Raw genomic sequence first — 14,799 nt, forward strand, 5'->3', positions numbered from 1 at the left:
CTGATGTATGTGTTTATATATACAGTACATATACTGTATAGGTGAAGGCTCAGGGGTGGCAGTGGGTCACCAACCCCAAACACGAACACATAAAAGACAATCCAAGGTTCAAATAAAGGGTGCTTTATTACAAGAATGCCTTGTATAACAAGCACAAAACCAGTTGTCTCTTCTCTTCCTCCCCTTTTCCTCTCCTCTCTCTACTGCACTGCTCTCCTCCAGTAGATTATTACCTTTCTTCCTCTTAGCTCCAAATCCTATAGATAAGGTAGTGCAGTTCCTTTTATTGAGGACCTTGGAGTACTTCCGGTGCCAGGGCTTTTGCCTGTTGGAAGCATTTCCAGGTCATACGGAAGTCCCAAATAACAGGGAGTGTATCTCACTGAAGAGCTCTCTTGTGGGACCCATGGATCCCAGCAGGTTTGCGTTACTGGACTACAATTCCCTGCATTCCCTGCTTTTGTCCAAACAGACACTGATATCCAGGGATGCTGCCATCTAGAGCCCTGGGGGAACAAACTTCCCTTATAGCCAATCTTTCAATTTCATCCTGGCCAGGGAAGGTACTACAAATATGTTAATTTGGGATGCTTGTCCATCTGGTAATACCAAAGTGCTAGGATTCCTTGCAGAACATTGCCTAGAGCATGATGCTGCTTCTGCGGCTTGCCTTCCCATAATGCCAACTAGCCCTTTCCAATAGGGGTGCCATCTCTGTCCCAGTTAAATGATGTACATACACCCGGCCTTTCATTTAATCTAAAAGAAAATGTGATTCATCAGACCAGGCTCCCTTCTTACATTGTTCCATGGTTCAGTTCTGATGCTCACATGCCCATTGTAGGTGTTTTTGGAGGTGGACAGGGGTCAGCTTGGACCTTCTGACCGGTCTGTAGCTACACAGAAAGCTGTGATGCACTGTGTATTCAGACACGTTTCACTCATGGCCAGCACTTAGTTTTTCAGCAATTTTTGCTACAGTAGCTCTTCTGTAGGATCACACCAAATGGGCTAGCTTCACTCCCTACGTGCCTCAATGAGTCTTGTGCACCCATGACCCTGTCTCTGGTTCACAGGTTGTGCTTACTTGGATCACCTTTGGTAGGTACCGATCATTGCATCCACACAAGACGTGTTGCTTTGGAGATGCTCTGACCCAGTCATCTAGCCATCACAATTTGGCCCAGGTCAAAGTCACTAAGATCTTCCTGTTTGCTCATTTTTCTTGCTTTCACCACAGTACCTTCAAGAACTGATGGTTCGCTTGCTGCCTAATATACCCCACCCTTTGATAAATTCCACTGTAATGAGATACTCAATGCTATTCACTTCACCGGATTTTAATGCTGTAGCTGATCATTGTATATGCTCTATATAACGTTTAGGGATATTAAGTATAAAAAAATATTTCTTAACATTGGTTGGTCAATGATAAAGTTCACTAATGTAAATATACCAGAAAATTTACAGTAATACCTCTTTTAATTGGCTTAAAGATTAAAATGTTTTGTTGTTAGTAAGCAGCAGCTCATTAAAGACAGAACGAAATAGCAAGGATGCATCATTAACACATGTTTTCACATGAGCAACATGAATCACTCATTCTCAAATCATAAAAAATATATCCATTACGAATTTTCCTTCTCTTTCAGTTTTATTTTAAAAGTCTGGCATACAGATTGTATTCAGTGAATAGCAGCTTCCCTGGAGTGCAGCATGTCATAAAACCCACCAGGCAGTTCAGTAAAAGTACATTTATATAAGCAGTTTTAGGCTGAAGTGCCTAAAAGTCTGAATGGGAATAAACAAATTGCATGAATAAATGACTCATCTGAAATGGAATTCATTTTAAAATTTTGCAAACTCTTCTGGCAATAATTGCTTCTCATAAGTAAAAATATACTGTTATTGTCAATCAGCACAAACATCAAATCAAATACACCCCTATTGCTGTACTTTAGGAAAGCACTGTGTTGCAGTGTTTTATTATCCCTACTTAATAAAAGCAGGATTTAAATCATGGACAGGTCACTGGTTCTGTGGAATTTGCATATTTTCACCCATTGCATTCTGCATTTCTCAATGCCTACATTAATTTCACCCCATGTCTGAATCCATGTCGTTTACCCATGTAGTTTGGCTCCCTTCACATTCTAAAGACCTGTTGGTTGGTATTGTACAGGGCATGTCAGTTGATGATGCTAAAATGGCCTGGGTTGAGGAAATGTTGGTGTCTGCATTACTGTTCTATAATAAACTGGAATCCAATCTAGGTTTGGTTCCTGATTTGTGCCTGCTACTGCCAAAATAGGACTGGGCTTCCTCTAACCTATAAGTGGACTGAGGCTTGTAAGAAAATGGTGAATATTATATTCTGCTTGAACACATAGAAATGACAGAAAGAATTATTCCCCTCTTAATTAGGTAAAGTATTTTGCAAAGAAAAAGAGACCATTTATTTCACTGGGCATGTTTAGTTAGCTAATAGCTATTGCACACTGTTCTAATAACTCATTCACATACTTTTTAAAGTTTTCAAAGCCCCTTTCTTTTAAATACTTGGCAAAGTAATTTGTTTCAGGCATCCATATACCTTTGTGTACAAAGAAATGTTTCCTGGCCTCAGTCTTCAAGTGTTCTTAAGTGTGTGACTCATTATTTAATGGAAAGAATTCTGCTGGATCAATTTTATCAATACCTTTGAGATTTTTTAAGATCAGGAGTACATACTTATGCAGCCTTCTCTTTTTAGTGCTAAAGAGATTTAATTCACACAGCCTGTCAAGGAAGGACAGACCCTTTAATCTGGCGACACACTTGGTTGCTCTTCTCTGCATTACACCTAGAAAGCCTTTCTGAAGGGTTGTGACAAGAACTGCAAAAAATGCTCCATATGTGAGCCACTGAGAACATTTTATCCTTTGAACATGATGATTTCTGTATTGTATTCTACTGTTTTACAGTAGAATCTAACATTTCATTTGGTTCGGAATATTCCCTGGAGGAAGATAACACTACATTAACAAAAACTTAAATACTTTCCAAAAGTTGCAACATATTTGTCAGCATCAACACGTCTTGTGCTTACAATTAATGATCCTTTTGCCTATGTATAAAGCTTAGTAGTAAGTAATTATTTTAGTTTGTTTTAAATTTTCTTTACTACCTACTCAGTATTTCCTTTTTTACTGTTTTAGAATCATCTTAGAAAGTTTTCACACTCAGTTTGCTAACAAGTATGTTTACCGATAACAGAAAGCTGAGTTCTGATATGTAAAGTTCAAAAGAAGAAAACAAACCCATGAAGTAAACTTCACAAATCAAATGTTTTAAGTCAAAGTAATGAAACCTATCCTTATACTTTCTTTTGTATTATGCAATAAATCACATAGCATGGGATCATAACTAAGTAAATGAGTAAAACAGTCATACCCCAACAGTGCACTTACTGTATATCTGTATGTGCATTTGGTCAATAAATTGCATTGCCTCAACATTCACCTCATATCTGACAATGACAATAAGAACCTAAGCTGCTAGGTTTTAAAAAAATAAAATACTACAATAAGCTAATCACGAATGATTTAAGAAATACATTACATTAATAAAACATGTTTCAATAAAACAGTCTTTTCTTTTTGGCTGCCGGATTGTTTTTGCTTAATTCTACCCAGATATCTTACCTCCTTTAACAAATTACTTTCCTTTTTCTGGACACCAACCTATACTTGAAAGCTTCCTGTTGTACTCAATCTCCCAGCTCATATACTAGTTAATTCAGATTGGGGCATCCATAAAGCAGTCAGTGTCATTGTGTTCATTGCAATCTCTTTGTAAGGAGTGCCCTAAAAAATACTGTGTTCTCTGCCAGCTACTGGACATACTGAACAACTGCTCATCTTATTTCACCTTAAAGGAGAGAGAAAACATGGCTGCTCTTTGACTTGCTGCACCTCTCTAACTAAGGCATAGAACCACAATTTGCTTCAAAGCCTCCTGGATGAACAGTTTGGTGACCTATATGGTTCATAGTGAATTCACGATTGTCTAACAGCATTAACTTAACGATAGATAGATAGATAGATAGATAGATAGATAGATAGATAGATAGATAGATAGATAGATAGATAGATACTTTATTAATCCCAGTGGAAAGTGGAAATTCACATACTCCAGCAGCAGCATACTGATAATGAACAATATTAAAGAGTGATAACAATGAAGGTATAACAGACAGACAATAACTTTGTATAATAATGTTAACGTTTAACCCCCCAGGTGGAATTGAAGAGTCGCATAGTGTGGGGGAGGAACGATCTCCTCAGTCTGTCAGTGGAGCAGGACAGTGACAGCAGTCTGTTGCTGAAGCTGCTCCTCTGTCTGGAGATGATATTGTTCAGTGGATGCAGTGGATTCTCCATGATTGACAGGAGCCTGCTCAGCGCCCGTCGCTCTGCCACAGATGTCAAACTGTCCAGCTTCGTGTCTACAATAGGGCCTGCCTTCCTCATCAGTTTGTCCAGGCATTAGGTGTCCCTCTTCTTTATGCTGCCTCCTCAGCACATCACCCCGGAGAAGAGGGCGCTCGCCACAACCGTTTGATGGAACCTCAGCAGCATCTTATTGCAGATGTTGAAGGACGCCAGCCTTCTAAGGAAGTATAGTCGGCACTGTCCTTTCTTACACAGATCATCAGTATTGGCAGTCCAGTCCAATTTATCATCCAGCTGCACTCCCAGGTATTTATAGGTCTGCACCCTCTGCACACAGTCGCCTCTGATGATCACGGGGTCCATGAGGGGCCTGGGTCTCCTAAAATCGACCACCAGCTCCTTGGTTTTGCTGATGTTCAGTTGAAGGTGGTTTGAATCGCACCATTTAACAAAGTCCTTGATTAGGTTCCTATACTCCTCCTCCTGCCCACTCCTGATGCAGCCCACGATAGCAGTGTCGTCAGCAAACTTTTGCACGTGGCAGGACTCCGAGTTGTATTGGAAGTCCGATGTATATAGGCTGAACAGGACCGGAGAAAGTACAGTCCCCTATGACGCTCCTGTGTTGCTGACCACAATGTCAGACCTGCAGTTCCCGAGACGCACATACTGAGGTCTGTCTGTAAGATAGTCTACGATCCATGCTACCATGTATGAATCTTCTCCCATCTCCGTCAAATTGTCCCTAAGGAGCAGAGGTTGGATGGTGTTGAAGGCGCTAGAGTAATTCTTATAGCACCTCTGCCTCTGTCCAAGTGGGAGAGGGATCGGTGTAGCATATAGATGATGTCATCCTCCGCTCCCACCTTCTCCTGGTATGCAAACTGCAGAGGGTCGAGGACGTGGTGGACCTGTGGCCTCAGGTGGTGTAGCAGCAGCCACTCCATGGTCTTCATCACATGTGACGTCACAGCGACAGGTCCAGAAGTCGTTCAGCTCACCAGGATGTGATACCTTTGGGACTGGGGTGATGCAAGATGTTTTCCAAAGCCTCGGAACTCTCCCCTGTTCCAGGCTCAGGTTGAAGATGCGCTGTCGAGGACTCCCCAGCTCCAATGCATAGGCCTTCAGCAGTCATGGCGATACTCCATCTGCACCCGCTGCTTAGCTGCCACAAAGTCTCCTCAGCTCTCTGTTTACCTGGGCTGCTGTAATTGTGAGTTGGAGGAAACTCTTTCCTATGCTGGTATCAGCATAAGGATGGGTGGAGGGTGCAGTACTCCAAGGTGAGAGTGGGTTAGGGTGGTCAAACCTGTTGAAGAAGTTGTTCATCTGGTTTGCTTTCTCCACGTCTCTCTCGATGGTGGCACCCCACTTCAAGTTGCAGCCTGTGATGATCTTCATCCCATCCCAACTTCCTTCATGCTGTTATTCTGCAACTTCTGCTCCAGCTTTCTCCTGTACTGCTCCTTCGCCGCCCTGAGCTGGACTCGGAGTTCCTTCTGCACGCGCTTGAGCTCATGCTGATCACCGCCTTTAAAAGCCCTTTTCTTCTGGTTCAAAAGGCCTTCGATGTCACTTGTAATCCATGGCTTGTTGTTAGCATAGCAGTGTACTGTTCTTACTGGAACTACAATGTCCACACAGAAGTTGATGTAGTCAGTAGTGCAGTCAACAACCTCCTCAATGTTCTCACTATATGATCCCTGCAGGATATCCCAGTCCGTAGTTCCAAAGCAGTCTCTCAGAGCCTGCTCTGCCTCAGGGGACCAATTCATGAATGAGCGTGTGGTTGTAGGTAGCTCCCTCACTCTTGGTTTGTAGTGAGGCTGAAGCAGAACCAGGTTATGATCTGCTTTCCCAAGTGCACAATGGATGATGTCACCAGCTATCTCCACGTCCGCCAGAGGAGGGATGTAAACAATAACAACAATAACACATTCAAATATGATGCTAAATTAAACTACATCTGTTCTGACCAATATCAGTGTTAGCACTGTATCAGGCTTGAATTCTTCCCTGCAGCCCTTACTCCCTGGATAAACTTGTCCTCTTTGGTGACAATGATAAAGACTGGGACTGAAATGGTACTTGTGAAAAAATAGGATGAACAAAGAGAACAAAAAGAAAATCACTGACAGCTTCTACAGCACAGTCATGAAATTTCAACGACTACAGTCTTTGTTAATTACTGCATCTCTTATTGCCTTTCTACATCTGAACTAACATACAAGTTATTACAAAAACACATGATTTTAAAATGTAAATCTTTCAGCTTCTTCCAGATTCACACAGATGGTCCTCTTGGCAATACTGTAGCTAAGAAAAGTACAGTGAACACCACCAATATCACTATCTCTGGCAATGTGTCCTAAACCCCTAGATGATTCTGCAGGTGTTTATGGGGATAGATAAATGTCAAAATCACAAAAACGATAAAGATTATCAATCATTGTACAGCTGGTCATTAAAGAATTGTGCAAAATTAATGACTGAAAAAAAAAATATCATCTACTTATATGGTAAACAGAAATAAAAACAAATGTAAGTTATAAACTGTATCTCACTACAGAACATGACAATTTGATGGCTACCTGCAGGTTACATGAGTAACACTGGCTACAGTCTTTAGTTTATTTGGTTTATTTTGCAAGAAAGAATTTTATACATTGAAGTCTACAAGTGAGAAGTAAAACATTTATTTTTTAGGAATTCTGAAAGCAAAACATGCAAAATTGTAGCATTCCAAGACTTTTTAGTAACTCACTCAAATGCTGCCCTTACTTAGACATACACAGGTTTTTTGAAATTCATTGTGCCTAGGTAGTCTTTGGTTAGTATCAACAAATAAGCTGATAGAAGATTTATAGCCAAGGATGAATTATTTTACTGACTGTACATCAGTAACATCTGTGGAGAAAAAAACATCCCACAAGAAACACAATTGAAATATTCATATTACCAAGCACTATGCACGCAAACTCAAAGTTTAAATATTTTTTTGAGTTGACCAAGAACATCTGATCAAACACTCGGAATATGAATAACATAATTAAATGTAAACTTTAAAAACTAATTTATATTCAGGATATTGGATCAATTTAAAGTGAGCCACAAATATAACCATTAAATATTTCAGTAATATGGTACAACTTACTGATACAAGAAATGAGGTCATTAAACCTTTCCTTGGGAAAGAGTGAGTTTTCCAGGCCTCTGAAATATAGTTTCAGAACTCCAGCAACTGAATTAATATCGTGATTATTTTCTTCATCTGCCAAAGGATCATTTCCTAAGGTAAAACAGACAAATAAAAAGGCATAACTGGATTGTTTGAAAATATTTAGTAAAGGAAGAAAATCTTCATCAATGTTATGTTCCAACAGCAATAGAAACCTAAAAATAAATTATTTCAAAGCTCAAAATTCTCTGACGTTAAGTTTCACAAATTCATTAAAAGTACAAAAGGTTTTCTTGATTTGTTTCATTTATTGAAAAAAGAAACACAACACTCATTGTTGGACTGTAATTTTAACTTTCATTCCTGTAATAAAAAGTAATAAATAATAACAGGAAAACAAAATAGTACGAGGTACAACAACAAAAGCAATGGTAAAACAATCACAACTGTGAACATTAACAATAGTCATCTTGCAGCACTTTGGTATCTTATATGACTGTCTCTTACAGTCACCACTGCTTTACTCCTCTGCCAATAAGAGCTAGTCAGGGTCAGAAGGGGCCTGGTGAAGTTGCTGACCAATAGTAGGCTGAGGATCATGTCTCCAGATGTTGAGATCCAAGACACTGCAAAGGTGCTCTGTGGGGATAAGGTCAAGAAAGAAGGAAGACCAAGGCAGCACCTGCACACCGGAATTCATGCCTCTGGACAGCTGTGACCACAGCAACTGCATGTGTCCATCATTAATATTCTGTACCATCAGGTTATGATGTCTCACATAAGGAATAATCATTTGCTACACAATCTTATCTTTATAAGAAAACTCTTTCAACCTGCCCTCAATGATGTGCAGCTGTATCTGGCATATATGGTTCACCACGTATTTGTCTGCCACTATTGCACTGGTTGCACTCCAGGGGTCAGTTTCCTGTACACAGGTTAACAACATACTTTTCTCTTCTTCTTCTCCTTCACCTTCACTCATCCATGAAGAGCTCAAGGTGACACGGCTAACAAGTTAATCGCATGGTCTGTCTGGCCTAAGCAAGTATCGTGTGAGCAAAGGGCCTCAGAGAGGCTGCCTTTGTCAAAAACAAGCAACAGGGGGCCTTTTCCTCCTTGTTTTGTCACTAATGCAGGAATTTTGTATGCTGATTGTTTCAGCAGCAGCACAGGTGGCAAATCCAATGCAATTTCTCAGATGGACCAGTTAGATGTGTGGGCCCTACTCTGGTGAGGGAAACCAGAGCTTGGATGGTCTTCTGCTCTAAGTGTGGCCTTTGTCTTACTGTGATCTAAGCTTTGAATTAAGACCTTTTTAAAGGAGACCTAATCGGGCATTGTTCTACCTGGACCTCAGGAGTAAAAGTGCACCAAATGTCCATTTATGAGTTTGTCAGGTTGCAGTACATCACTGCACAAGCTATACTGGTGACCAGAGTGTCCAAAACAAATTGACAATTTTTTGTGAATGTACAACTCTAGTTTTCCCATTCCAGAAATTGCTGTTTCTTCATATTTCGTTCATATTTCCATTGTATATTTTCAGAAACATGACATATTGCACAAAGAATACAAAAGAAAAAATAATTTGTAATTAAAAAAAAATATTTTTGATATGCTAATATTTTTACGGGTTATTAAAATGTTTCCTTCTAAACAAGAATTTATAAGAATGGGCAGTACTTATTTTTTGTGTAGAAATGTTTGCAAAAGATACACATTTAAGTATATTTTTTATTATTCTACACACTTGAGTAGAAACTTGTGAACTTTTCTCTGTTTACATTATTTGTAAAGAACTTACTTTTTGCAAAAGATATTTAATAATTGGATAACAGGATTATCCATTTAAATAAGATATCACAAAATTCTATTACTAGTATTGCTTAGAAAGATTATCTTTAGCTAAGCAAACATCAAAAAGAAATGCCTCTTTTGGCCCAAATAAATATACTTTTGTTACTCATGTCTGTTGCTCTTAAGAAAACGCTACTGCAGATATGTTCGATAAAAGCCATGATAATGAAAATCTAAAGTGTTAAATTAATTTAAGGATATATAATAAAATCTATTTAAAACAATCCAAACTGAAAATGAGGTACTAACTGTGTAGTACTACTACTGCTGTGTAGAAGAATGTACTGCTCATATTTATGTGATGTAACATTAAGTTAAGTATTCAACCTCCAGTCTGCATTAATTTTTTGTTTTGTCAAATACATAACAAAGGGAAAGACGGAATATGGAAGTTCAAGCAAATAAAAGCGTTTTCATATTTTTGGCCAAGATGTTGTATTCTGTCCCTTTTGATACAACAAGAATAATGAATAAGTACGCTAAATCACATTAAAGCAACTTCTGATCAACCCAAGTCATGCGTCAATCATTAAGACAATATCTGCAAACAGCTTTCTTGGCTCTGGCAAATCTCTGTCCTTTTGTGTGTAATCTTTAGTGTGATGCTACTTAGCAAGGCTTTAAAAGCAAACACTTAAGAGTATTTGATACATGGCTTATCTATGGTAAACACGCCCAACAGCTGAAAATCCTTAGGAAGCAGCCTCCTGGCTGAACTGAGGCTTTAGTATATTACTTTCTGGTGCACACTCAAGCTTTGTGGCTCTATCACAATTTGTCAGCTAAGTTCCTGCCTCTAACATTAAGGGTGACCATTAATAAGCAACTTTACCTGCCTGTGCTAAAAACAAGAATGGACATAAAGAACTGGAATGTATTGTGGTCCTGTTTGTTACCTTCTAAAAAGGTCTAACTTAAATATATAGTTATAATAAGTAAACTATACAATTATTATGAAAACATAGCATGGTTGGAACTTTTGCATAATTTTTGCATCACTATGTCCAAAACTGATTACCCTTTTTAAGTGAATTAAAAAGAAAAAAATGGCATATATAAAAATAGTATACCTACTGTAAATGCTTCTTTGTCTTTAGTAGTATCACTTTTTAAACTCTATGTTAAATATGAACTTCACTAACTTGGACATAATACAGTACAGTATATTATAATGTACACTACTTCTATTGCTGACAAAGAAATTACTCACCTCTCTCAAATGAATTTTTAATATCATTAACTTCTACTTGTGACCCTGAAACTCTGAAAATCCCTTGATGCTGCAAACCTAAAAATACAAACTGAAATTAAAATTGCACAGTGCGTTAATTCACAAATTAAAATTACTTCAGCCATATATGAGCTTAATGAATATGGGCAACAAATTATGGAACTTACCTGAAAATAATATTATTTATTTTAGCTGATTTTGCCTAAACAACATAAAATACTGTATGCATCCATTGATTATAATTATAAAAGGCTGATATAACTTGATCAGAATTTGAGAGTATATTTTAGTTTGTTTTGGGCATTACTTCAATTATAAAAAATAGTACATTCTTTTTTGTCCAAAGCAAAGTTCATCATATAGAAGGATATTTACACATCAGGTAAACATCTAAATGGAACAGACTTCACTTATAAAGGAACGTTACGTTTATTTCCCACAAACTTTCCAGCACTAATTGTTATAATTCTGTTTTTGTTTTTCTATTTTGCCTTATACAGATCTGTCCATAAGCATACTATATGTCAGCATGAAACAGATTTCATCAGACAAGGTGATATTTTTCCAGCATTTGTGTTTCTTAGCCTGCTGCAACAAAACCTTGTATATGTTAACCCAACCAAGATCCATTCCTATCAGTGGTTTAGCATCCATAACCTATTCTTGACAATGTGCAGTGGGTTTTACCGTAAATTCGAAGAAGTCGTTTGGAATCACTACTGTATTCAGCTGGGAGCTGAATTAATACAGCCCTTACATTCCTCCCTATGAGTACAGGAAGCTTCCGTTAGTGTCTTCCATCAGTGACCTAATTTTGAGAGCTGGATTGTTATTCCTTAAATGTATTTTGGGTGCTGGCACACTCAGGATTCTCCTGTAAGATATGTGACACTAAAAACTTTACTTTGGCATGTTCTTCTGAATAACACATACACACACCACTTTAGACAGAAGCGCCTATACATACAATGCTGTCACTGACTAAGCAGTTGATTAAGTGGAAGGACAGGAAGACCTAATAAGGGTTCCACTCAGTATACAGCGACATATACATGTGTGTACATTTGGTACTAAAAATGTGCGAGCCTTACTCTTTCATTTCACTATAGGCTTTCAATATTGTGTATTTGTTTTAGTTTATATTTTATTTTGACAATAGAACCTTCTCTTTCCAGCTATTAACTCCCTCCATTCTCATATACTGTATAAATTAGCTCTTACTCCTTCATTATGTAAATAAAAATATATATTGTGTGGAAAAGCCAGAAGTGCATAATATTTACTAATGGCCTTTTGGTAGATATCATTAATTTTAACAGTGTGAATACTGCATATTTTACATGAATGAGCGTGTGTGTAGGTATGGCGCAGTTATCAGAGTGGAATGTATAAATGTTATTGTGATAGATGATCTTGAGTAAGGTAACATTTAAAATCCAAATTAATTATCACGTTGTTTCTTATTTGTTACCTTTTGTTTGACTATTTTCTAAGCTTGTGGGCCTTACACTTCAGAAAGCCTGGGAAGGTAATTTCCAGTATTATTAAAGTGGAATTGCCATTGTTAGTTATTGATTAAAAAAAAGATTCAAAAAGAAAAAAAAACTTCTTTTAAGACATTGTATAATTAATTTAGTTACCTTTTTTAAATAAACTGTGATCTTACCTTATTCTTTTTGCTATTAGGTACTACCTTGCAAGGAAAGCATCGACTATATTGTACTTCTAATTACCGGTATATACTGTACCTGCTGTATGGTAGAGGTGGTTGCTAGACACCAAAATAATTCTAAAACTACATAACAAACCTATGTCATTTCAAAAAGCCTTTTGTGTTAGGAAGTGATTTTTTAAGTGATCAGGTCAAAAACTTAATAACAATTAATGATCTCAGAAGATGGCTACACACACAATAACAAACAGCTTTCCAGCTCTTTGCAGCAAATATTGACACCTTATGTGGTAAATGGCAATGCCAGTATGGAAATCTGAGACATCCTCTGAAAGTCTGCAGTAATCATAATCTGTCACAGGTTTTGACACTTGTAGGTGGTCTGTGTGCACCCACATGTTTGCCTTGACATAATGTTGTAAGATTTGGGAGCTTTCATATTCATTTGCTGATTAGTCTGGGTATATTACAATTTAAACAAAGTATCACTGTACTGTCATTCATAGTAAGCTATTATTTGTCACGATGATCCATCCTTAAATAGATATATTTTTTTCTGAGTTTCTACTATCTGTTTAACAAAACCCACTATCTGTCTCCATCATTTGCATAATATTTGTGGAGATGTTTGGATATATTTTTATTTTATAGTAGGCTGTGTTCTATTTATTGTCTCTTGTTCCTTCACCTCTAAGCTACAATGTCTCATAAAATGAGGGCCCAGCATCATTGTATTGCTGGCTTACATTTGTCCGAGTTAAAAACAAACCAAAACTTGCTGTCTCAGCACACACCATCAAATTTTCTTTGTGATGCTGCTTATTTAAAAATGTGTGGTTGCTCTAGCTATGCACTTATCTGTGGGCATACCAAAATGTACATATTATCAGAGATCTGCATCAGAAAAATAATCTATACCAATACAATTATCCACAGTAGGATCTTTATTTTTTGTTGTATAAATACAACACAGTGCCCACCTGAAGATATATTAACAATATGATGCAAGTTAGATGTGGACTAATGACAAAGACTGTGGGAAAAAACTCCAGTTACCCTGTGACCCCAGATGGATGGTTGGACTTTCATGTTGGAGAAGCTTTAATTTTGTCCATAGATGACAATAGGAACAAACAATGTATTGTAAATATAAATATGTTTCTTAAATCACTACCAGCAAATTCACACTGTTACCCAGAGTGCTACAATATCTTCTCAAATTTGTCACTAAAATTGTCACAATACATGTTAACCATTTTAAGTGGTAATACTTACCATACAGATTGATGAATCGAATACAGCTCTCAACAACCAGTGGAATAGCCTGCCCTGAATCCTTAAAAAAAGTAAATATATTTTTGAATAAGTAAATGTCAAGAAGCTATATACTAAATAATCAATTATCATTATCAATAATAATGCGACTTTAAAACAAAAAGCTTGTTAAAATTGTAATAGGTATTCTAAATGGAATGTCTGCAAACTCAACAGTACTGACACAAGCAATGGAGCTGAGAAAAAATGATTAAATAATACCCAAATTTAATTTTTGCTACATGTCATCATTGACTCATTAATAACAATAGTTTATTTACTTTCATAATTTGTATCCCAAAATTATTAGTTGCTTAAGAGAATTAAATTCACACTAGCATGTCAAAGAAAATACAAGCAGTTATGGGATTGTAATAAAACATGTGGAGTTATGTATATAAAAAAGGAGTAGGCATTGCATCTAGTGTTTTCATACGAATAGATTTGGAAGAATTTTAATTAAAATAATTAAATTACATTACAGAGAGGCACAGTGGTGCTCTTGCCTGACAAATCCAGTGTCCTGATATCAAATTCTGCTTTTTAGGATTGTTCGGGTGGTATCTGTACGTTTTCCCTGCGTCTGTGTGGGGTATTTCTATTGGTGCTCTAGTTCTGCTTACACATCCTCAAACACATTATCAATAGTTTATTTGGAGATGCAGATTAAAGCTGTGAGGGTGTCTGTATGGGTGGTCTTTTAATGGACTGATGACGTTTCCTGTGCTACACCCAGGGCTGCCAAAATAGGCACCACTCCCCAAAACTCTGAATTTGATTCTGTGAGTTTCAGGGTGTTATGTTATACAATATTAGAAATTAAATAAGACTTTTTTTTTCAATTCTTGAACTAAACTGAAACTATAAAAAGTTTAAAACTTCAAAAATGTTATTTTTGAAAGTATAGTACATACAGGGAAAATTAAAATTAGTTCTGGATTTAAGAATAAGTAAACACTGAGTAACAGAAATACTATAATTGTAACATGTAAAAACATTGTTTGTTACCACAATTGATTGATTTTTTTTACACAAAGGAAAAGAAATGAATGTGTGGAACCCTAGCAACCCTAATCTAACTCTTCTCGCAGCTCATATTCAAACAAAA

At 37.2% G+C, this 14,799-nt stretch overlaps 1 protein-coding gene across 1 annotated transcript in view; it reads right to left on the bottom strand.

The window, feature by feature from the left end:
* Positions 1 to 14,799, bottom strand: part of srgap1a (SLIT-ROBO Rho GTPase activating protein 1a) — a 250,898-nt gene that overhangs the window by 57,622 nt on the left and 178,477 nt on the right. Inside the window, exons 13-15 of the mRNA XM_039760840.1 lie at positions 13,653 to 13,713; positions 10,685 to 10,762; positions 7,591 to 7,725 (exon numbers count right to left, since the gene is read on the bottom strand). Of these exons, the coding sequence (XP_039616774.1) occupies positions 7,591 to 7,725; positions 10,685 to 10,762; positions 13,653 to 13,713 (274 nt within the window). The remainder of the gene's footprint in view (positions 1 to 7,590; positions 7,726 to 10,684; positions 10,763 to 13,652; positions 13,714 to 14,799) is intronic.

This window comes from Polypterus senegalus, chromosome 8 (assembly GCF_016835505.1).
Source record: "Polypterus senegalus isolate Bchr_013 chromosome 8, ASM1683550v1, whole genome shotgun sequence".
In the NCBI taxonomy this organism is placed as follows: domain Eukaryota; kingdom Metazoa; phylum Chordata; class Cladistia; order Polypteriformes; family Polypteridae; genus Polypterus; species Polypterus senegalus.